Source organism: Saccopteryx bilineata, chromosome 5 (assembly GCF_036850765.1).
Source record: "Saccopteryx bilineata isolate mSacBil1 chromosome 5, mSacBil1_pri_phased_curated, whole genome shotgun sequence".
Lineage (NCBI taxonomy): Eukaryota > Metazoa > Chordata > Mammalia > Chiroptera > Emballonuridae > Saccopteryx > Saccopteryx bilineata.
In genome coordinates, this window is record NC_089494.1 from 7,759,640 (window position 1) to 7,784,312 (window position 24,673).

Here is a 24,673-nt window from a genome sequence, read left to right on the forward strand (position 1 = left end):
TGATATTCAATTGTAAACAGAGACATTGTATAACTGATTCTGCATCTGGTGGTAACTACTATAGTTCACTGCTAGGGCTCCCTCAAATTCTAAGGATCTATACATACAATGATGAAATATTTTTACTTTCGAGGAACCACTTTCTTTGTGGCCAAAAAATACGTGCACCAAGAATCTTGCTCTCATTTAGCAAGATCATGCATATCTGAAAACATACTATTGTATATATTGAGAATTCTTTAGTTGCATACTGTAACATCTGACTTCATAGCAAAGATGACCAAGAACCTCCAAGACTGTCTAATTTTTTATTTTTTTATTTTTTATTTTCTTACAGAGACAGAGAGTGAGTCAGAGAGAGGGATAGACAGAGACAGACAGACAGGAACGAAGAGAGATGAGAAGCATCAATCATTAGTTTTTCATTGCGCGTTGCAACACCTTAGTTGTTCATTGATTGCTTTCTCATATGTGCCTTGACCGTGGGGCTACAGCAGACCGAGTAACCCCTTGCTGGAGCCAGCGACCTTGGGTTCAAGCTGGTGGGCTTTTGCTCAAACCAGATGAGCCTGCGCTCAAGCTGGCGACCTCAGGGTCTCAAACCTGGGTCCTCTGCATCCCAGTCCGATGCTCTATCCACTGCGCAACCGCCTGGTCAGGCAAGACTATCTAATTTTTTTTTTTTAATTTTAATTTTTATTTTTTTTTTGTATTTTTCTGAAGCTGGAAACGGGGAGGCAGTCAGACAGACTCCCGCATGCGCCTGACCGGGATCCACCTGGCACGCCCACCAGGGGGCGCCGCTCTGTTGCGACCAGAGCCACTCTAGCGCCTGAGGCAGAGGCCACAGAGCCATCCCCAGCGCCCGGGCCATCCTTGCTCCAATGGAGCCTTGGCTGCAGGAGGGGAAGAGAGAGACAGAGAAGAAGGAGAGGGAGAGGGGTGGAGAAACAGATGGGCGCTTCTCCTGTGTGCCCTGGCTGGGAATCGAACCCGGGACTTCCACATGCCAGGCCGACGCTCTACCACTGAGCCAACCGGCCAGGGCCAAGACTATCTAATTTTAAGGTCTATATCAGATCATCAACTTGTTCACCATAATAAAAACTTTTTTCAATTTTGTCAAGACCAATACTTCTTTTAACTTCTTTATTTTCCTTTCCAATGTTAGGTTAAAATAATTCAGATTCTGGTCAATTTCAATTGAGTTTCACTCAATGCCAAGCACAGTACTGTACAAAGAGTTGCTATAATTATAAAATATGCTGACTAGACTGATAACAATATTTCTAACAATCACCTAATTATTAGATAAAAATGTATCAGGTTCATTTCAACCTGACAAGATTGCTTTTCAATTTTATTTTCTATTTTTATCATATACATTATTAACAAATAACCCACAAACATTAGAAGAAATATTGAAAATACTACAAATCCCTGGACTATCCTGAGAATAAAAAAGATAATACACACGAGAATTTTTAGTTTCCCACAGAGACCGTTTCATTCTAGCTGCTAAAGTAAAAATATGTATTTACTGATATGTTAGCAATGTTCTATTCAATAAGTATGCTTTTAAAAAAAGTTAAAATTAAAAAAAGAAATTCTTAAAACATGGTTTAAGAAGGCCAAATCTCTGCAGTTATTTTAAAAGCAACATCTAACAGGAAAGAAATGATAAGATGGAACACATTAAGAAAGTAAATGATGACATATCAGAAAACAAAATTCTCAAATATTAAAGTTAATGAGGAAATTGGAGAATACACGTGCTCGATCAGAGCCACGCAGGAAGACAGAGTCTGATGAAAAGAAATGGTGGAGGAAAGCACTGGCCTATCATGAAACCTATTTGAATTTCAGTTCTACCACTTGGCTCTATAACAATGGGAAAAATTTTTAAGAGATTTTATTTATTCATTTTAGAGAAGGAAGAGAGAGAAAAGAGAGACAGAAGGGAAGAGGAGAAGAAAGTATCAACTCCCATATGTGCCTTGACCAGGCAAGCCCAGGGTTTCAAACCAGCGACCTCAGCGCTCTAGGCTGACGCTTTATCCACTGTGCTGCCACAGGCCAGGCAACAATGGGAAATTTTATTAGCCATTTTGGGATTCAATTTCTTTCTCTTTTAAAAAATGAGAATATTGGTTAATTTATAAGTTCCTTTCACCTTTAAAAACTCTCACTCCAGGGAAACAGTACTAATCTAAAATTTGGTTTTAACTGCAGCTCCTTACATTAGTTTATTGCATTTAACTTTCTTCATCTATGAAGTGCTAGACAAAACCATCTCTAAAGTCTTTTCCCAGTTTCTACTTCTTGTGCGAATTGTATATATTACGAAAAGAAAACACAAAATGGTCCCTTAGAAATAACAAGCGCACAAACAACCAATTAGCTGGATCTGACTGCCCCAGGCAGATCTCAGCAGAGCCTAACAGCAGCTCACCGGGGACACCTGCTGCTGAAACTGGGAGCTGCATACGTGGGAACCAGAGGAACTACAAGGAAAAACAAATTTTGTTCATTTGAGAGCAAAGACTGAAGACCAGTCAGGTTAAAAAGAAATGAGAAAGTTTTCAATCAGCTCACCAACTCCTCTGTGGCAGAATATGCACACTAGGCCACAGATTCACAGGACGTGAAATATAGAGAGAATAGCAGCTGACGGAAACAAAGCAGAGAAAGAGACCGTCATGAGTAGGATTCTTTACACAAACCAAGTTATGAAGAGTGCACCTAGAAGATAGACTTTTCACACTAAAAGTATCTGGTTTCCCAACAGTTTTGTTTTTTAAATCCAAACCTCTCTGGACAGCAATAATAAAATCATTTGTTTTTGAATTGTGTCTAAACTCTAGAGCAAAAATATGGGGAAGGTGAGACGCACAGCTTGGCTAGAATGATACACCGAAGATGACAGGAGAGAAACAGAGTTATTTAACTTCTATTTTGTTTCCTCCATCTTTTCTCTCAGGAAAATGATCTTTAGACCAGAAAGATAAAAAGTAATGTGAAGATGAATCAAAATGCAAAATAGGTGAAGAGAATAACTGCTGTAAACGAGTCCAAACCCCTCAGCTACATGAACCACCTTCCCGGGACAAAGCTGTCGATGTCATCATGGTTTCAGTGCTGACAAATCTGAGGACAGACAGACAATGGCAAAGGTACAAAAGGACTGCAAGTGGCTGACTAAAATATTCCAATGTTCAGAAAGAAGCTTTTCAAGAAACAAAATTTGAGAAATTAAAAGTGTAAAGTCTTGCAGATCTTTTGAAAAAACGTAGAATAGCTTAATATATATTGGTTTAGTCAGAGCTTAGAAGAGGAATCAATGAACATTTCACAGACCTATAGAGTTACTAAGAAACAATGAGCAACTGATCACAAACCCTGTGTGGAGGTACCAGACCAGCAGGTCTGTGTAATACCGTCTTTAAATCTTAGCGAAGGCTGTCTAGTGTCTTTGTGAACAAGTACGACAAATGAGGGTTAAAGGATAGTACAGTGAATATTAGTATTTGGTTGAACCACCTCATTCAACAAAACTGGTATAAGGAAAAACCAATATGGGTCTGTGCTTTGATGTTTTATTCAACATTTTTATCCACAATAGGAAGAAAATCTTTTATAGCCTGCAGTAATTGGATAGCTTCTTATCTGGGATATAATGGAGAAAATCCTGTAATTAGTTCACAATGGATGTCCAATAAATATCTGTCGAGTTACATCACAGTCTTTACAACAGAGGTTCACTTCCAGGAACTCGGGGTAGAAACTGTTTCAGAGATGAAAGGGACAAGAGACACCTGACACATCTAACATGTACTGGGAACTTATTTTATTGTGTAATTATCACAAATAAGCTATAACAAGCAGGGTCCAAACAGTGCTTAAGAGAAGTACTTTTAATTTTCCTTCATGCCAGAGCCTGTCCTAAAGGTTTAGATAATCGTCAGAAACACTGTTCTCAAATAAGCACTAATACGTTCATCTCACAAACGAATAACCTGAGGCTCAAGGATGCTAGGTTTAAATAAGCCCGTCACTGAGCTGGGAAGTGGCAGAGCCAGGGTTCAATAAGCAGACTGGTTTCAGATACGCCCTCTTTTTTCCTTTCTTTCTTTTTTAAGTGAGAGGAGGTGAGATAGAGACACAGACTCTCGCACACGCCCTGGTCAAGATTCACCCGGCAACTCAGGTCTAGGGCCTAAGCCCAAATCAATGGAGCTAGCATCAGCGCCTAAGGCTGACACTCAGACCAACAGGGCTATCCGGCTTTGAGAGGGGAAGAGAGAGAATAGACAGAGAGAGGAGGGGAGGGAGAAGGAGAGGGAGGAGAAGAGAAGCAGATGGTCACTTCTCCTGTGTGCCCTGATTGGGGATCTAACCCAGGATGTCTACAGGGCAGGCTGACACGCTATGCACTCAGCCAATGGGCCAGGGCCCAGATTTGTCCTCTTAATCACAACTACACTATATTGCCAAAGGCATCTCCAAATCTTCAAGTCCAAAATAATATTTTTAAATCTGCAAATATCTTTTTCCCTTTTGCATTTAAACAAAACCTATTATCTTTTACTTTCATGAAAGAGCTTAAGAACTCTATAAACCTGTGTAAGATATAGCATCCTATTTGAACAAACAATATACACGGAAAGAGGAATATAGAAGGTGTTACCCAGATATAAAAAATTATGTGAATAAGCTGAAAAGTTATGAAATATACAGAAATAATAAAAGTCATTTTACTATTTCTCAAATAGGTTCACAGAATCCCAAGACATAGTTACTTCTTTTTCAGGTGAATAGTACTAATCTTATTGTTAAATGGTCCTCACTCCGAACCTAGTACATTCTTCAGATATTTGAGTTCCTGTTTAGTTACTGACTACAAAAACAAATGCAATATAGATAGAATTGGAAATTAGAAGTTACCTGAACAGAATGAACCCAAGTGATTCTACTGCTGCCCTTCTGACGTCGTCATTAACATCGCTTACCTAGAAAAAAATGTAAAGGGTCATTACATTATACCATGAATTCTATTACCAGAGAAAACTGATACGGGCCTCACATCACTCTTATGTAAATTAGACCTCCTTAATATGTCATTCCTTTAGAATGTCTTTCCCCAATTTAGAAAAATTCATCTGAGAATTTCTTCATTTCAGGTTTTAAAAGTTTTGGTACTACTTCTACTTCAAGGCTACATCTAAAGACTGTTTCACCTGCAATATGGCTTTTGTGGGCTACAATGACAATCTAACCATACCTTCATTATTTTCAAAAACTTATGTCCTGGCCTGACCAGGAAGTGGCGCAGTGGATAGAGCATCGAACTGGGATGCGGAGGACCCAGGTTTGAGACCTCGAGGTCGTCAGCTTGAGCACGGGCCCATCTGGTTTGAGCAAAGCTCACCAGCTTGGACCCAAGGTCTCTGGCTCGAGCAAGGGGTTACTCGGTCTGCTGAAGGCCCGTGGTCAAGGCACATATGAGAAAGCAATCAATGAACAACTAAGGTGTCGCAACGAAAAACTGATGATTGATGCTTCTCATCTCTCTCCGTTCCTGTCTGTCTGTCCCTCTCTATCCCTCTCTCTGACTCTCCTCTGTGTCTCTGTAAAAAAACAAACACAAAAACAAAACAAAAAACTCATGTCCTAAGTTTCAAGCAAAATACAAACACTTAGAATGTACCACATTCTTCATTGATAAAGGGTAAATTACTAATAAATACTGTGTGATGTAAATATCCCTGGGAAGGAATTAATGACAGTATAAATCCCTTTCTGCAGGGAAGATGACTGGGTTTCATCTCCCAGCACCCGGAGAGTAGAAACTTACCGAGGTAAGACATATGTGGAGTGCCCACTATGTTGTCAGGCAATGTTTGTTGTTGATAAGCTGTATCTGATTAGGAGAACTGAGTGGGAAAAGCCTCCTGGGGACCTTGGGCATTGGCTTTCCCGTGTAGCATGTCTCTTAGAATAGAGTATGTTCCCTGGGGGTATCTGAAAGCTAACGTCACAGGCTGTAAACAGGAGTGGTTTGTACTGCCCACTAGGTTTTCTGATCCTAGGGTGGCTACACACACTCACATGGTCTTGTCTCTTAAACAGAAGGTGCCCCTTGGAGTAGGGTGTCAGAGGTTGCACCTGAATGACTTTAAGGACTTTCATTTATACTGACATACCGTTATCCTGTCCTACATCCTTCTGAAAAGCTAAGTAAAGCTGGTGCCAAGATATGGCTGACTGTGACCTATGAACGAGAATCTGAACCTGAGACCACTGGTAGCAGTCACATGGGTGCGTGCTGCACTCACTGAGACACTAGGGTCCGTCTGCAAACTTCCCTTCCACTCCATCCCCAAGAAAGGTCACAGTACTTACAGCAACATGTAGCAGGCGTCGAATGGCTTTGTTGTTACCTGAGCCACAGTAAGCCATGGCTACGGTATACATTCCAGATCGTCGAAGAATTGGATCCTAAGAAAAAATAATTCAACATCAACCATCAGCTTATCATTTCAAACAGTAACTTCTATAGGCTAACGGGCATAGCTGCATGCACTAGGAGAGTTTGTTTTAAACTCAAGAGTACTTTTGTGGTTGGTATTTTCTAAATGAATGGGGAAATAAGACTAACAAGAGGAATTAACGGTTTGCAAGTCCCAACATTCTGTGCAAACATGCCTGTGCTTCCTCACCCTTTCCAGGAATTACAAACTCAGTAGCAACACTTACTGCCCTGTGACACTCAGCTTCCATTTATCAAATGAACAACAAAGAAGCTCCCTTCTATTCACATTCTAACTTGCTTTTACTTTATCATTTAATTCTTGGGCACTGAATGCCGGTGGAAGAGATATGGAGGTTTGATAGTTGAGCGAAGCAATTAGTAGTTTTATCACTAAATTATAGCAGTGGTTCTTTTAATCAGATTATAGAGGACAGTATTACTTACTGTTGACTACTTATAATAGCCAAAACCACTGTGAAAAGCAAACAAAAGGCAACACAAAACTTCATCCAAGTAAGTAAGTAGAGATTGGCACTATTTTTTGGATGAAAAACAAAGAAGTAAAGTGTATCTTATTAAATGATTATGAAATCATTCCAAAAATACTGTTTCTAAACAAAATCAAATTATAATTCCCTAAAAAAATTTTTTGGATCTCATTACCTGAAAAATCTCTGATCTGAAATCTTCATTAAATTGAAAATCCTCAAATTACTCTGGTTTACATCTTCTAATCAGTGTTTTTCTTTTCTAAATTCTATTAGGTTTTATATAGCTTGTGAAAGGTCTTATCAGCAATATAGGTACGTGTTTGGAGGGGAACAGAGACGATTTCGAGTGAACCTCAGTGCTTCACAAATGGTGGCGATAACCGGAAGGTAAGGGAGTCAGGAGAACAGGACAGATGACTGTAACTCACCTTATCACGGCAGAGAGATTCAATGAGAGCATCGGCCTCTTCCATCCGCCCGTACATCACTAGTGCGATGCCAACTGCAAGACCACGAAGGATCTTCTCATGCTGAGTTTCCTGTGCATAGCCAACCATGTCCTCAATAGCCTGGGCATTTTTAGAGCCCAACATGACCAAACCAAGGGCCAGGCCAGCTGCTTCCCCTAGTGAGTAAAAAGGAAAATGTTGGAGAATAAGAGCTACGCATGTAAATGCAATAAAACACCCTCATGGATTTTAGCATCAACTATAGCTTCTGATGGCATTTTTTCAAGCCATCTGACAAAAAGGAGAGTATTATGTGGAAATACATCCATGTATTTATAGCTATTTTCCTTTAAATCTTGACTGAAGACACCATAGAATCCAAGAGTGATTTCAAAGGCAATGTTAGGACATTTTCCCTACATCACCAAGCAGTACAGATAGCCCTAGAATACAAGTAGAGCACTCTAATAAATTTCTATTTACAAAAGTCAGTTATGCAGAGACACACACGAGATAGCATTTTAAAAGCCTATTTATCACAAAACATATTTTTATAAGATAAGTTTGACAAATGGGGAAAAAATCCACTCCCTCTTCAAGTAGAGAAATCCATTAGATTTTTAAGAGGTTACAAGTTATAGGTAGAAAATAGTAAGTTACACTAAGTCAGTGGTTCTCAAAGTGTGCACCAGGGCACACTGGTGCGCCCTAGATTTCCAGGTGTGCTCTATGGTATTCCAGAGAAATATGTGCCTGTTGGGGACCAAAAAACCAACAGGGTTTTTGGAGTTTAGATTTTTGGGGGACAGAGGTGTGGGGAATTGGCTGTAAGCTGACAGTCTGCTCAACCCCCCACCTCACTTGCCTGATTAGGTTGCAAAAGGCTGTTAAGCTGTGGTGCTGGATTGTTTACACTACCCCCCATGTTCCCTGGAAAGACTGGAGGCAAGTTCCTTCTATCCCTTGTTTGGGGTAAAGTTAAGATGATATGTGTGGTGAGGGTTTTATGCACTCAACAATTAAGAGTAAAAAGAGAAAAATTCTTTAATGTATTGACAAGGAAATAAGAGTTTGCCTTTCAAATATATGCCCAAACATTGAAGAAATTGCTAGGACACATCAGGCTCATGTTTCTCATTAACACAAGAATGAAAAAACTTAACACACTGGGACCTGCCAAATTTACTAAATCTTACTAAGAATGTATCTATATATATAAAAAGATAACTTTTTTTGTCGTTATTTTTTAACCCCTTTTTTATGAATTCTAAAAAGCATAACTCAAAAAATGTAACTTAGCCTGACCAGGCAGTGGCGCAGTGGATAGAGCATCGGACTGGGATGCAGAAGGACCCAGGGTCAAGACCCCAAGGTCACCAGCTTGAGCATGGGCTCATCTGGTTTGAGCAAAAGCTCACCAGTTTGGACCCAAGGTTGCTGGCTCAAGCAAGGGGTTACTGGGTCTGCTGAAGGCCTGTGGTCAAGGCACATATGAGAAAGCAATCAATGAACAACTAAGGTGTCGCAGTGCGCAACGAAAAACTAATGATTGATGCTTCTCATCTCTCCGTTCCTGTCTATCCCTCTCTGACTCTCTGTCTCTGTGTAAAAAAAAAAAAAAAAAAGTAACATAACAATGTTTTTTAATGTCAGCATAAATTTAATTTTGTCATATTTATTTTATTTAATTACCATAAAAGCACACTTGGACTTTATATTTTTTTCTTTGATAACATATTTCTCAGAAATTTATATATAGTGCACCTACTATTATTTGTAGGACTTTAAATGCGCCCTGACTTGAAAAAGTTTGAGGCCTGACCAGGCGGTGGTGCAGTGGATAGAGCGTCGGACTGGGATGCAGAGGACCCAGGTTCGAGACCCCGAGGTCTCCAGCTTGAGCGCAGACTCATCTGGTTTGAGCAAAGCTCACCAGCTTGGACCCAAGGTCGCTGGCTTGAGCAAGGGGTTGCTCAGTCTGCTGTAGCCCCACGGTCAAGGCCCATATGAGAAAGCAATCAATGAACAACTAAAGTGCCACAATAAAAAACAGATGTTTGATGCTTCTCATCTCTCTCCGTTCCTGTCTGTCTGTCCCTATATATCCCTCTGACTCTCTGTCTCTGTAAAGAAAAAAAAGAAAAGAAAAAGTTTGAGAACCACCGCACTAAGTAATCTTCAAGTTCGTTGTCCTAGAAAGAATCACTTACCTGTCACAGCGTCGTCCTGATAAAGGTTGGTTTTCAGCAAGTCGTACACATCCTGGCGCGCAGTCCCCATGGCAGCCAAACCGAGGCCCAGGCTGCCACCATGTCGGACAATCTGGGGAAGAAGCACAGCCTCTGCTGATGGGGTACATTGTACTTACAATCCATGCTTTTATTCTAATTTCAAAATATATTTTGATATTAAATATGTAGAGCAGTTGGTCTAGTTAGAATGATCAAAGATCTGATGATCAGAAGGCCAGTGGTAACTTCAGCAATTTCAGTTTCAAAAGAACGGTGCTCGATGATGCAAGATAACAGTGAGTTGAGAAGTGAATAAGAGAAAAGAAGAAACTACAACTCTTTAACACGTTTATGTAAAAGTAGGAGGAAAATGACAACTAAGCAGCAGCAGCAAATGCCAGGTTTTCGTGAAGACAGGTGAGACCGGAATGTGCTCCCGGCTGAGGGGGAACGGAAGCGCAGAGCGGCTGCGCAGGAGGAAAAGGTATCTGATGGAACACGGCTGTGAATGACGTGGGAGAAAGCCGAGTCAAGAGCCAAAGCTGGGCTCTACTTGAAGGGAACACCTGGTTATCTGCCATTTTTGAATGCACAGTATCGTTTTATTGGTGATAGCATCCCAATCTTGCTTGAAGAATACTCCTCCCCAATGATTAGTGTTGGTGGCGCTGTTGTTAAGAAGCTCCCATCTTCCTCTAGCCAGACCCCAGACAGGCCAAATGGATGTCCCTCGTGAATTTTAATCTTTCTTGAGTAGAATGACCCAAGAACCAAAAACATTCAGGCTCCCTCATCCTGACAGAGGTTCCTGAAGAGACAATTGCAGTAGTTCCTGTTATCTAGATCCCTAGAGCTGCCCTGGCTCTTAACCTTTGCGAGAACGGGATCAGCTTCTTTAATCACATAAGCTACTTCCAATAAACTTCTTGTTTAAGTTTGTAAACTGCTTTGTCTGATAAGTTTTTACCTGAGAACAGAGGAAATGAGGTAAAAGTATGTGTAAATGTAAATAAATCTGTGGACAGGAGGCTTACTACACTGCTCACAAAAATTAGGGGATATTCATTTTGAAATATCCTTTAATATTTGTGAGCAGTAAAGATGGTTCTATTGGTCTCAATCTTTTCACTGAATAGGAAGACAAAGTTTTTTGGCTGACTCAGGAACTCAATTAAAAGCTTTCCAAAGTCTAAAATCATAAAAGTCTAACATTAAAGTCTAAAATCATATTTCAAGGTATCTTAAAATAAGATAGGACTACTTAAGTTTTTCCAAAAGTTCATATTTTAAAACTTATCAAAGGTCAAAACAAGCAAGAATTCTGATTCCTGAGAGATTATATGCAATTTCTTTGTGCCTTAGTTTCCTGTACAATGATAGGATGTTGGGCAGATAAAATGTATTATGCTCACTTTGTTAAAGAGCCCGTTGCCCAGGTGATATTAATGTGTGTTGAGAATTGTAGCCTGGGGCTTGGTTTTGGGATTAAGCCTTTCCCACCCTTTTTTGATGTAGGGTGGTACAATCCAATCATGCCTCACAGGTGACTTTGTATTAGAGACTTCCCTACTTTGTATATTGGATTAGAGGTGGTGAAGCTACAGTATAAAGTGGGGGCAAAACCGGAGTTTGAGCTCTTGGTTCCTGGGATGATTAGAGGAGAGAGTAGAGCCAGCAGCAGAAGGAGGCCACGTGGAGTAGGCCAGGAGAAGCAGCCAAGATGGTGGAATGCTGAGTGAGATGCGATGGGGAACTGAGGAGAATAAGGCTGGTGAGCTAGAAACCTTTGATTCTAGGAAACTCGGATAAGTCAGTGGCTTTGTGAGCACTGAGTGTGACTGGGTTTTGGAGCCCAGTGTGTATTTTTACTTGCCCGCCAGGTGCAAGCTAGGAGTAAAGGCTATGGCCCACCAGTTTTTGGCTCCATGGTTTCTTTACCGACTGTCCGAATCCAATGCGAACCTGCATGGGCCAGAAGGCTGCTGTGATAGTGGCTCTGGCCTTGGCTGCTGGCTTTACATAGGATCAGACTAAATGACCCCTAAGGTCACTAACAGCATTACAAGACTCTAAAGAGTGGGAATACAATGTGTGTTCTGCAAATACCAGGTACTTAATTTTGTTTGTCACAAGATTTAAAGGACTGAGAAGCATACTTTCAGTTTAAAGAGAAGGAAAGAAAATTACTTAAAAATTCTATTAGAATAGTACTGTTTTGAAAATTTCCAAATATAAAAATATAACAAAATTTCTGTTCACTAAAACAATTTGGCAAATATAACATTTTCCTAGACTCTTAACTAATGGACATTTAACTTCCCATTCCAACACTTACATCGTTGCTGGCATTCTTAAGCTGGTTTAGCAGATAGTCAATTATATCACCACCATGATTGGCATGAATGAGACCTAATGCATAGAGACCTCCACCTTCCTGATAGGCTGATCCGGGAGAGGTGTCCTTGGGAAGATATGTTGCCATTAACTGTAAAGCTTCTTTCTCATGACCCTGAAAATTTGGGCCACAACAAAGGTGTTAGTAAGAGAAAGCAAGAAAAGACCCAACATGTTCTGCGATTACTGCTTTTCTCCAGCATGTTCCCTTGCTGAGAGAGAAAAGGAAGTGGCGCTCTCATACAACTGGATCACTTGAATAAGAGAAGAGCCTTTAAGTGACCCAGTCACTGCTTAGAAACAGGCTTCATTTTCCCCCCTTATTTTATCACATTTCTCCAAATTCATCTTACACTATACAAATAATTGATTTCAAATTCATCCTTTGAGAAATGGCTTAATTTTCACAGGAAAAGGAATTCTACCTTTTATTTAAAACAAAGACGTATATAAGTCCTTTAATAGCTTACTTTATCCTTCCCTATAAGAGGACTAATCTAACAAAATGTACTTGTCAATGAATTATAGTAAACTTTTATTTTTTATTAACTCCAGAAAAACTGCTCTGTTCTGCTGCCTATTCACACTGATCAATGCATATTACCTTGTGAATTACACCCAAACTGGCTGTAGCTGTAAATTTTGCCCAGTTAGTGGCTCTGGCCAACCATTCCAAGTTATCTCTATAAGAAAAGAAAATTAAGCAGTGCTATTAAAACAAATTCCACACAGCTTTTTATAATGTTAAATTCAAAGCATTAAAAATTTACCTTGAACTATTACAAATCATTTCACTTTATGGACCTCAAATTACTGCTGATTCTATTTTTCCTCCTGAGTTGTTCTTAATATTTTGGGGACTTTTAATATATAATTCCACTATGACCAAAGGCAAAACTGTATTAAATTTCTGAGGTTAATATAAGTCATTCAAAAGTTGATACTCAAGCCAACTAATGAAAAGAAGTAATTCTGCCTTAAAACAAGTAGGCATAAACAATAAAAAAATATAGTATATAAAATGTAAAATTCAAGACTGACAGGCAGGGGGAGTTCTCCATATTCCTGTAACAATGTCAAGAAAGTCTGTTAAAGATGATCGTAAAAAATGGAAACCTTCAAGTATATTTACCTAAGAAACTGGTCGCTGGTAGTCCCACAATGCATAAAAGAGTTTGCTATAACAGTTGCTGTGTGACATACAGAATTCCGTACTGCATCCTTACAAAAAGAAACAGATTTTTATCACTGGCAGAGTATTCACACATACGCAAGCTCACCCATGAACATATAACCAGAGTTCCTGTTTTGTGGTGTAATATGAATAAACTGAACTGATATTTAAAATACTGGATCTTTGCTGTTTCTTTATAAAGATTAAAAACAAGCAAGACAAATAGAGCTTTACCTGTGGTTTTAACTTGAGTCATTAGATTTTAGACAGATTAACTTAGGTATAGATTTTCTAATTTTGGGTATCTGAATACTCTAATTCACTATTTCTCTAAGCCCAAGGCCTCCAAGGTGCTGCAGCAGCGCAAGGAGGCTGTGCAGCGGCCGGGGGAGGCTGCCCGGCAGCCACAGGGGACCCGTGCGGCAGCCCAAGGAGCGTGCAGCACCCCTTTGGCACTGCACCTCTGGCAGTCATCAAAGTAATTCTGTGTATTTTTAATTACTATATTATAAAGATTAGCTTCATATAATTATCATAAGTGCAAATTATGTAATTCTGTGTCACTCTGTCATTTGTAAAAATTGTATTAAAAGTTTGGAGGAGCATTATTACATATGCTTCAATCAAACAACTGTTTAGTAATGGAATAGTGGAATAGTATATGAATTAAAAAAATGACTTTAGCCTGACCAGGTGGTGGTGCAGTGGATAGAGCATCAGACTGGGATGCAGAAGACCCAGGTTCGAGACCCTGAGGTTGCTAGCTTGAGCACGGGCTCATCTGGTTTGAGCAAAGCTCACTAGCTTGAGCCCAAGGTCGCTGACTTGAGCAAGGGGTCACTCAGTCTGCTGTAGTCCCACGGTCAAGGCACATAAGAGAAAGCAATCAATGAACAACTAAGGAGCTGCAACGAAGAATTGATGTTTCTCATCTCTCTCCCTTTCTGTCTGTCCCTCTCTCTGACTCTCTCTGTCTCTGTCACATAAATAAATAAATAAATATGCATTTACAAAATGACTTTAGGAAAAGGCTGCAGGGTAAATAAGACAAGGAAGGAAGATTTTTTCATGCTATATATTTTTTCATATTAAAATGCCTTTTGAAGTAGATGAATATATTGCCTGTTTAACAATTAAAATTAACATTAATAATTGTTGTGATCAGTATCCCAACGAGTTACAATAAGGTAAGAACTTCTGCCCTCAAGTTTGCAGTCAATAGGAAAATGTACACAAACTACACCAATGTACTGACTGTACTTTCTGTCCAAATGCTACCTGTACATATTAAAATAAAAAGGTAGCTAAAGGAAATGAAAAAATAAAAGAAAAAATGTCCTTTAAACTTCCCTATGAGAAATTAGCACAAAAACAGGGGCTCGATCAATATATTTTCTTTTTTGACAAGTTTAAGAGTTTCTTCCATTGTTATTTTTACAAAAAATTACTTATTTCTTTAACCAGGAATAAAATGCAACAAAGTATTCAATAATAAATAAATGTAAGTACTTATTTTCAACAAAGAAATAAAATAAGAAAACACTTCTATTATAGATGAATTTCCTACCTTTGTGTTTTTTAGAATCATAAGATCTGTGTTATTATTTCGTATTAAAAACTGCAGATGTAACTCAATAGCCATTTCACCACTTAAAATTTTAATCATTTTCAAAGTTTGATCCTTGGGCTCTGGACTCTGCCAAAACAAACAGATGAAAAATGGAAATTCATGTATTGCCGAAATCCACTAAGCCAGCTTTATCTTAACAGCCCTAAATCAGTGAAATTCATAGTTCAAATGCACAACACCACTTCTATTATAACAGCAAACTCTAGAAAACTCATGCATTTTTTTTAGATGCCACTGAGAGGTGATACAAGCATGATAGAAAAATGCAATGCACTGTGAACTAGCTTTCAATGTAAAATATTTTAATATTTAAAAAAAATCCAAAAACCCAAGCTGTATAAAAATAACTACATTGCTCACAAAAATTAGGGGATATTTTATTGTTATCATATGAAGTGCTACTTACTGATGATAGGTAAGAAACGCTTTGCTACAGAGCCAGCTTATACTTTAGGTGAGGAACCACCTAATCCAAACTGAGCAAGCCAAAAGCACCTTTAATCAACACATCTGTACAAACTCATGAACCACCACTCCACCAATAAAACTACCCATCCAGATGGAGAACAGCTGAAGTTTATATATGAGCATCAGAAACCAAAAGTCCTGATGAAGGAAAAGTTTATTAGTTTATATTGCTGCTCTAATAGCCAACTCTTCCATACACCATTACTACTAATACTAAAAAAAAAAGGACAACTAAACTGCCCTCTTTGCTTGCCATTCATATCAAGGCCATATGTTTTCCCCTCTGTGACAGGTAATTCAGAGTTATTCTGAATAGAGTTCATTCTTTGGTAAGAATCTAGAATTAATTTCATCTAAGTTAGAAGCTTTCTAGAATCCGTCTTTAAATTTTTACTTTTTAGAGAAAATCCATTTTTATAAAATGATTTTAGTATCAAACTTAATAAACCTCCATAAAAAATGGTATGTAAGCTAAAAAAAAAGTCAATAGAAAATCAACTTTTAAAAATGACTAGAGTGGATAGGGAAGGAAAATAAGCCAAATCTTTCAGATTAAGGGAAAAAGTTGTCCATTTATAGTCATCAAGAAAACAGCCACCTATGTTAAATGTTCCATAAGTTTGATAGCACTCTAAAGAAAAAATGTATTTGTAGAAGTATTGTACTTTTTAAAAGAGATTTCTAGCCTGACTTATGGTGGCGCAGTGGATAAAACGTTGACCTGGAATGCTGAAGTCACTGGTTCGAGACCCTGGGCTTGCCCAGTCAAGGCACATACAGGAAGCAACTACGAGTTGATGCTTTCTGCTTCTTCCCCCTGCCTACCCCTCTCTCTCTCTCTAAAAAAAAAAAAAGAAGGAAGGAAAGAAAGAAAGATTTCTATGTAGGAAAAGAACCTCAAGTCCAATAGATGATTTAGCAGCTGCTTAAAATAGGTTTTCTATAATATTATGTGTCAACTATACTTTATTAGGGTAAACTTTCTTAATGAAATTTTAAAAAAAACCACGTATGAAACATTTTAAAATAATTTACAATATACTGTGGGGCATACATGTTAAACAGAGACCCCAACTTCAAAAAGCACACTTACCGCTTCTGGTGTCTTTCCTACAAGCACACTACCCGTCTTTTCTTCTGTTTCCATTGACTCACTAAAACGAAGAGAACCAACAGTTACTAATCCTTCCTGAATAGCATGTGTGGGTGACATGTTATCAGGTTGCAGACTGAACCATGTCCAAATGAAATATTTTACAAGGAAAAAATGTTTAATTACTTCATGACTACTGCTGTTAAGAAACAGAAAAGAGCTTGACTGCTGGTCACGCAATCGACCTGAGACACTGGAAGTCCCAGGTTCGAAATCCCAAGGTCACTGGCTTGATCTCATGGTCACTAGCTTGAGCCCAAGGGTCGCTGGTTTGAGCAAGGGGTCACTGGCTCGGCTGGAGCCCCCTCAGGTCAAGGCATGTATGAGAATCAATCAATGAACTAAGGTGCCACAACCACAAGTTGATGCTTCTCATCGCTCTCCCTTCCTGTCCTGCTAAAATAATAATAATGAAAAGAAACAGAAAAGATTCTAGTAAAATGAAAGTGATCCAGTAATTAAATTTCCTCCAAATATATTTATAAAAATACACAAAGCCACTAAATAGGTTAGCAAAATGCATGAGCAACAAAAACATGTGACAAAGCATCCCCCAAATTCCCCAAGCCCAGCCAGGCGGAGACACACCGACAGCTACAGCCAGTCTGCCGGGAAGCGGCCGGGTTGCGACAACACTCACAGCTCAGCCGTCCACATTCTCTTCCAAGTCAAAGCGCCATACTTCGAGGAGAAAATGCTGAGCCCGGGATTCAAACCAAGAAAGAAAAAACAAAGGAAAAAGCCCCAAAAGTGGGAAAGGAAACAGAGCCAGGAGACCTCAGCACATAAGACACCATTTGTTTCATACTCCACAACACAACAGAAGTTCTAGAGGGCAGTGAAATTACAAAAACTATCTTAAATGAGCCTTTGTAAAAAAAAAATTACACAAGGTATAAAATAATATTACACACCAGAATTAGAAAAATTCAGAAATGAAACAGAACTGGGGGAAAATTAGAAATGAAAGGAAGACTGATCATTTCTAAAATGAATATTAATCAGAAGGAACAGGAGAGCAAATAACTACAACACAAGAAAAGGAGGCAGGAAGAAGAAGAAAATTTTTTAAGACTTTGTTTATTCGTTTTAGAGAGAAGAGAAAGAGAGAGAGAGAAGAGGGGGGGCCAGAAAGCATCCATTTCCATATGTGCCTTGACCCGGCAAGCCCAGAGTTTCAAACCAGCAACCTCAGCATTCCAGGTCGACACTTTATCCCTTGCACCACCACAGGTCAGGCAAGAAGAAAAAAATTTTAAATCAAAAAGAAAAAAACTAAATGCTATCCCCACTAAAACCAGGAAAAAGTAAAGATGTTCACTCTCATCACATCTATCTAATAAGTATGAAAAACTCTAGTCAATGCAAAAAGTAAAGAGGGAAAGGTATAACAGTTACAACAGAAGAAGTAAAATTTCTAGTCACAGATGACATGACTCCTATGTAGAAAATTCTATGAAAGGAACTATAAAAAAATTTACTAGACCTAGTGATTTAAGCAAGGTTGTAGAATCCAGTATTAATATACAGAAATCAACTGTTTTCTATATATAGTATTAAAAAGACTGATAACATCTAATGTTGGCAAAGATGTAGAACAACTGGAATGCTCATTCACTGCAGCTGGCAGAGTAAAATGGGTAACCAACCACACTGGAAAAGAGTTTGGCAGTTTTACCAAGTTAAACATATGCCTTTGTTCCACCTATTTCAATCCTAGGTATTTACCCCAAAGAAATGAGAACATCTATCCACTGGCCATGGCTGGGTAGCTCAGTTAGTGAGAGCAGTGTTTTTCAACTGTGGACCACTCTACCAGAAATTTTGTGCTGATCTGTGAAAGTTAACCACCGTGATGTTATATAAAGATTAGACCCAATGATCTTAGTCGAATTAGCTTATGCTCAGGATGATTTCTGCCTTAGAGGTCCCTGATATAATTCTATTTTTATCAGTCCCCAAGTGTAAAATGATTGAAAACCACTGGGTTAGAACAATAAGGTGGCAGGATCAATCCCCAGTCAACCTGAGACATTTGTATATTTTGTTCTAATGGAAGCACAAAAACCTGAGAATGTTTCATATTTCCAAAAATCTAATTCAAATCTCTGAAATCTGGCCCACCTGCCCCACCTGAGGTGTGTAATGTACTGAACTAGATGGCACACATGCTGTCAGGCAGGTCCTCCCCATCAGAAAGTCACTTTCACTTTCCCAGAAGGGCCCATTTCTATGGTTTTCCTCAATCTATGAAACTAACGGTAAAACGTATTCTTAAAATACATAGATCATGAACATTGTCCCTATTCCCAAAACGAGATGAAGATTTTCAGTGAGTTCTGATGCAGACGACGCTCTCATACCTGTCTTTCTCGGGCCCGGGGACCGTCCCCGTGTTGGTGGATCCAGGCACAGAAGCAATAGGAGTGCCAACGGTCCGAAGGTTCTGGATTACAGATGACAGAAACTGCTGGCTAGCACTTTCATACAAATCAAAACAAATCTGATAAGCCATCAGGAGGTTGTCTTCCTTCACCAGTTTTTCTAAGATATCACTCACAGCCTGGGGATCATCTAAGAAAATTAAGCACTGAAATGCAGATAAAGAACAATTACATAATAATCGGAAACTTTGTCTACAAGATACTTAGAGTGACAGTCAACATATAGGAAACCTTAAAACACAAGTGTAAGGCAAGCTGGGGCAGACGGCCCATCTTGTCCAGCACTCCACTCCCGATCCCGGTACTAGATCAAGTCTTCCTAAAAATAGCACCTGTCTCCCATAAGAAAATCCACATGAATATATGCACAGCTCCTAATACTGCACCTGGCAATGAGCAGTCCTCAATAACTGGTTGGTGAATGAATCTTGGCTTTAAATGTTGTCCATAATTTACATTTAAGTGCTCCTTAACCTGTAATTTCTGCTTAACCATAATTTAAATATTTGCAATATTTAACACATATTATATTGTGCTGGACCAGGATAAGACACACTAAAATAACCATTTTGAAGCATTTCTCTAAGTACTATTATGATCTGTCATTTGTTTTAACAAAATTATCCAACAATGTTAGAATTTTTCTTTTAAGAATGAATTTAATGTTTCTTGTTCCCTTTGATAGCAAATAACTCAATATTAAAACGAACACATAATCAAAGTTAGTACAAATTAAGAATAGGAAATAATGGAAACAAAATAATTGGCTAGTAATAGGGGAATAAGTAAGGCAAAGCACTAAATGACTACTATGCAATCAAAAAGAACAAGTTTGTGAAGAGTCAGAACATTAAAAAATGTTACATTGAAGGACATATCTAATTGCCTCCAGGGAAGGGAACTTGGAAACTAGAAGAAAGGGTTGGAAGAAGGAGTTTCACTACTATATGCCCTTTGGTTCTTTTGGAATTTCAAATCATGACAATGTAATTATTACTGGTTCAAAAATATTTTTTAAGAATATAAATTTAAAAGGAGTTTTAAAGGCACAAGGAATAAAACAGCTAACAGAAATAAAATTCCCTCTGAGGAATAAAACTAAACTACACAGAAGAACAGGGTAGAGGATACTGTTTCTCATTTAAAATTTTAAAAACTATGTAAAAATATTAAAAACTACTTAGAAGCAAACAAAAGTCCAAAAACCTATATAAAGAAAACTACAAGGAAATACACTAAAATGTTAAGTTGACTTTGGGTGATATAAATGTGGATATTTTTCTTCCAGCTTTTTCTGTTTCAAACGTGCTTTAAAAAGCATTTAGCCTGACCAGTACACAGTGGATAGAGCATTGTCCTGGGAAGCTGAAGTCCCAGGTTTAAACACTCAAGGTTGCCGGCTTGAGCACAGCATCATCAACATGATCCCAAGGTCCCTGGCTTGAGCCCAGAGGTCACCGGCTCGGCTGGAGGCACATGATCAAGGCATGTATGAGAAGCAATCAATGAACAACTAAGGTGCAGCAATTATGAGTTGATGCTTCTCATCTCTCTCCCTTCCTGTCTCCCCCCTCCCTCTCCCTCAAAAAAAAAAAAAAAAAAGAACACATCGAAAGAACAGATGTAACAAAATAAGCTTTTAGATTTAGAGATTCAGTTCCTTATAGGTAAAAAGGAGTATTAACTACACACCTTATCTTCACAGGGCTATTGTGAACATCAACTGAGATAATACGTATGAAATCATTACAGTAATGTGATGTAATGTTGTTACCTGGCAAACATTGATAAAATCAGGTTTCTCCAAGTTCATGTAGATTTTAACTAGAACTCTTAGTACTTTATTCCGAAACTGTTTATTCTGCATCAAAGACATGCAGAGCTTGAGGCTATAAGCTAGCATTCCTGGGACATCATTCTGAAAGAAATAATTTAAAGTTATATCATTATCTGATTACTGAAGCATCAGGTTTATTTAAAAATCAATTATTTAATCTATGCTTGATAGTCATTCTAAGCAGCCAGAGTTAAACCCTTTAAACAATAAAAGCTTTAAAAATGTTAGCCATTTTAGATATATATCTTAAAAGGAAATTACATTTTTCCCTGTCTTCCAGAAAAAATGAATTGAAAACAATTTAATATGTAATATATAGTGGTCACCCAGGATCATGAAGGGCTATATCAACACAGTATGCTAAAATAGAGTGATGCTATTAATTATTCTAAAAAGATATAACTGTCCAGATACTGAGTGGCTATGTTTTTTAATTGTGTCTGCTGAAGTCTTTCTGCCTCCAATCTTGCTAATAGACTCCCTCATGACTTACTGCCTATACTCTCTGGCCAGGTACACAAAGTGACAGAACTGTTATTAAGCTCTGAGTGACTCAACTTTTGAGTGCTGCCACATCTGCTGGTGGGAATTTCAACTCCAGACTATGTACATTTCCATTATGGTTCTCCAAAGCATGCCCAAGATTTGAGATACCAACTATAGGAGTCCTTCAAGCATACCGAAGAACTACAGCTATATTTCTCAAATAGCGAGATGTGACCCATCAGTGTCTAATGAAATTTAGTTAATGGGACTAGCATTTTTTTAAAATGAGATCCAAATTAAAAATACCAGTTAAAAAAAAAATGCCAGTTAAAGTAGTAAAAGTAAGTATCATTTCATACAACAAGTTAAATCTCTATGAAGACATATACTGGGATATAAAGTAAGATGCATTTCTTACTCTGTTTCACTCTTTTAAAAAATATTTATCACCTCTTTATCTCATAAGCAGGAGTGGGCAAAAGCAGGTTTACAGTTTTAAGTACATGAAACAGTTCATTTCTGTATTATTATATTAACTTATTATTATTTAAACATATGTGTATCTTTTTTATTTTTTAAAAGATTTTATTTATTGAGAGAGAGAGAGAGAAAGGGGGGAGAGGGCGGGGCAGGAAGCATCAACTCCTAGTAGTTGCTTCTCCTATGTGCCTTGACCAGGCAAGCTCAGGGTTTTGAACCAGCGACCTCAGCATTCCAGGTCGACATTTTATTCACTGTGTCACCACAGGTCAGGCATTATTATTATTTATTTGTATTAGTTATCTTAGTATTATTATTAATCTTATTATTTCATATCCTTACTTATGATTTATCATTCAGGCAACGATGGCTGACAATTTAACAACTGTGTAAACCTCCTTTTGCCCACCCCTGTAATTATTTGCCTGGTTGCCTGTCTTCCAATGGATTGTTCCACTGAGGCAGAAGTTGATGTTGGTAGTTAGGATTCCTAAAACAGAATCTGGCACAGAGTAGGCACTCAAAAAAAAATTTGTTGAATGAATGAAAACAAGAATTTTTCATTTTATTCACATGAGGACTAGGAGAAGCTACAACTCACAACAATGAAGTAGGGTAAAACAAGGGCCATTCTATTACACAGGGGTGGCTCATTAATTTACTCATTTAAATAGACCTCACCAGTGCTACTCAACACTGTCTTGGCTTTGGGGACACAATGGTGAACAAGGCACAAATACCTGTCCTTATGGAAGTTATAATCTGGTAGTAAGGACAGATGTTAACTGCCTAATCATACAATTACTATCTATAGTGGTAAACACTACAAAAAAAACACAGGCCTCCAAGAGATTAACAGAAGAATTGCCTCTAGTCTTTGCAGTAGGGGCTGAGGAGAGTGTGGGTGGCAGGGACTGATGGAAGGATCTATGAACAAGTGACAATTGAGTTGAACTCTGGATCTTGAACAGGAATAAAGCAGGCTAAGACAAACAATTTTGGCAGAGATATTATTTTTGGCAGGGGAACAAGGCAGAGCACGTCTAGGAGCTGAGGGAAGGTCCAAGCGGCTGGATCACAGAGGAGCTCTGGAGAAGGATAACAGGTGGGCATGCAGATCAACTTACCTTTCTGACAACTTTGTTGGTGAACAATTGTCATAACTATTGCAAATATACCCAAATCATGAATCTATAGTAGTTTCTAGTTTTAGCCAAAATAAATACAATAATATAGACTATTGTCAATAATATTATTATTGACAATAGTCTATATTAATCAATAGTCTTCTTAAAAAGGGCATGATAATTAATAGTCTTCTTAAAAAGGGCATAATTAATTCAATTTCCCCACGCAAGACTTCAAAGGAATAAATGTAGTAAGACAAAAGCAGATATTTGATAAACACAAAACACGGCCAAGGTCCTTAAATAAATTTAAAAAACAAAACATTAGCCAAAAGAGCACTGTAATATTTCTAAACTAGATTTTCTTTTCACTACATGAGATTTTCTGTTTTAATAATCTGCTTTGCTGATTCTCCATCAAAAACAATCTTTAAAATCACATCATCTACCTACCGACTCCAGGATGGTCTTCTCAAAGACATCCAGCCTTCGTGTCTCCAGAGCAATGCCGATAGCCTGCTTATACTTGTGGTCATCTAGACATCGCTGGAACATTTTATTCACAATGCCTTCCAATCTCTGGTCAATTGGTTTTTTTTCTCCTTCGGGCAAATCTGCATTCTCCACACATTGTTTGGTGTAGTGGTCAATGCATTTTGCTAAGGAGAAAATAAAATAACTCTGATCACCTTGTAAAATGGGCCAAAGTATGAGAAAGGACAATACCAACACTTATAATCATAAAAACCTATGGGATGACTATAGAGTAATAAGCACATTTCAAAAATTTTAAATGCTAATAGTTATAGATTTCAAGTAATATTGTTCCCATCATAACAGTTACACTGGAGGGCTATACACTAATTCCAATAAGGCTGATATTATTGAAAACATTCCTATTTTAAATTTACATTACTCAACTTCGACTAAGCTGCTTATTCAACATAGTTGGCTACAAACAGTTGCTGTTTCACTTTCAAAAAACAAACACTTGCTATTACTGAGGATAAATAAAAAGACCTATTGTCTCAATTATCACATGGCAATAAGTTATTAGACTTCTTTTTTTTTCTTTAAGAGAGGAGAGAGAGAGCAAGGAGAGAGAGACAGAGAGAGAGAGAAGGGGGGAGGAGCTGGAAGCATCAACTCCCATATGTGCCTTGACCAGGCAAGCCCAGGGTTTCGAACCGGTGACCTCAGCATTTCCAGGTCAATGCTTTATCCACTGCGCCACCACAGGTCAGGCCTAGACTTCTTCACAGTAATGAAACTATTAGCTCCTTGAGAGAAGGGGCTATGTCTAAATCATCTTTGTAGAAGAATGGTGAAATGACCCAAAATGTGCCACAGGTTTTGAAGATAATTCCAATGATTTCCAAAAGCCTTTCCAGCAATTGTTGCAAATCAACTGAAACAGTCACTGTCTCAATGGGAAGTGGGTGGAAGCTATTCACACCTCCCCACCCAGGAATCTAAGAATTCATGCAATGGTATATGTGCACAATTTGGTGGCTTTTCCATTCACAATGATTTGGGTGAAAGGGGAAGATGGGGCCATATACTGAAGGGTGCCAATAGCGTACTCTTAACTCTTAAAGTTGTTTACAATTTACATTACTTTGCGATCACATCTTAAATTTCTAAGTAAAACAAATACTGGAATTTCCCGAAGCTTTCTTCTACCTTCGTATGAAAGATAAACAGCCACCCATTTTGAATGACATATACGTTAGCATCCTCTCTATAACTCCTCAGCTTGTCACTTTCCTTTTTAAAG

General features: G+C 38.3%; 1 protein-coding gene across 1 annotated transcript in view; it reads right to left on the minus strand.

Moving 5' to 3' along the window:
* PSMD1 (proteasome 26S subunit, non-ATPase 1) overlaps window positions 1-24,673 on the minus strand; it is a 102,794-nt gene that overhangs the window by 68,465 nt on the left and 9,656 nt on the right. The window contains exons 5-16 of the mRNA XM_066280356.1: window positions 23,350-23,555; window positions 20,741-20,884; window positions 18,886-19,112; window positions 16,463-16,523; window positions 14,839-14,967; window positions 13,230-13,318; window positions 12,702-12,780; window positions 12,039-12,212; window positions 9,683-9,794; window positions 7,452-7,648; window positions 6,403-6,498; window positions 4,945-5,009 (exon numbers count right to left, since the gene is read on the minus strand). Of these exons, the coding sequence (XP_066136453.1) occupies window positions 4,945-5,009; window positions 6,403-6,498; window positions 7,452-7,648; window positions 9,683-9,794; window positions 12,039-12,212; window positions 12,702-12,780; window positions 13,230-13,318; window positions 14,839-14,967; window positions 16,463-16,523; window positions 18,886-19,112; window positions 20,741-20,884; window positions 23,350-23,555 (1,579 nt within the window). The remainder of the gene's footprint in view (window positions 1-4,944; window positions 5,010-6,402; window positions 6,499-7,451; window positions 7,649-9,682; window positions 9,795-12,038; window positions 12,213-12,701; window positions 12,781-13,229; window positions 13,319-14,838; window positions 14,968-16,462; window positions 16,524-18,885; window positions 19,113-20,740; window positions 20,885-23,349; window positions 23,556-24,673) is intronic.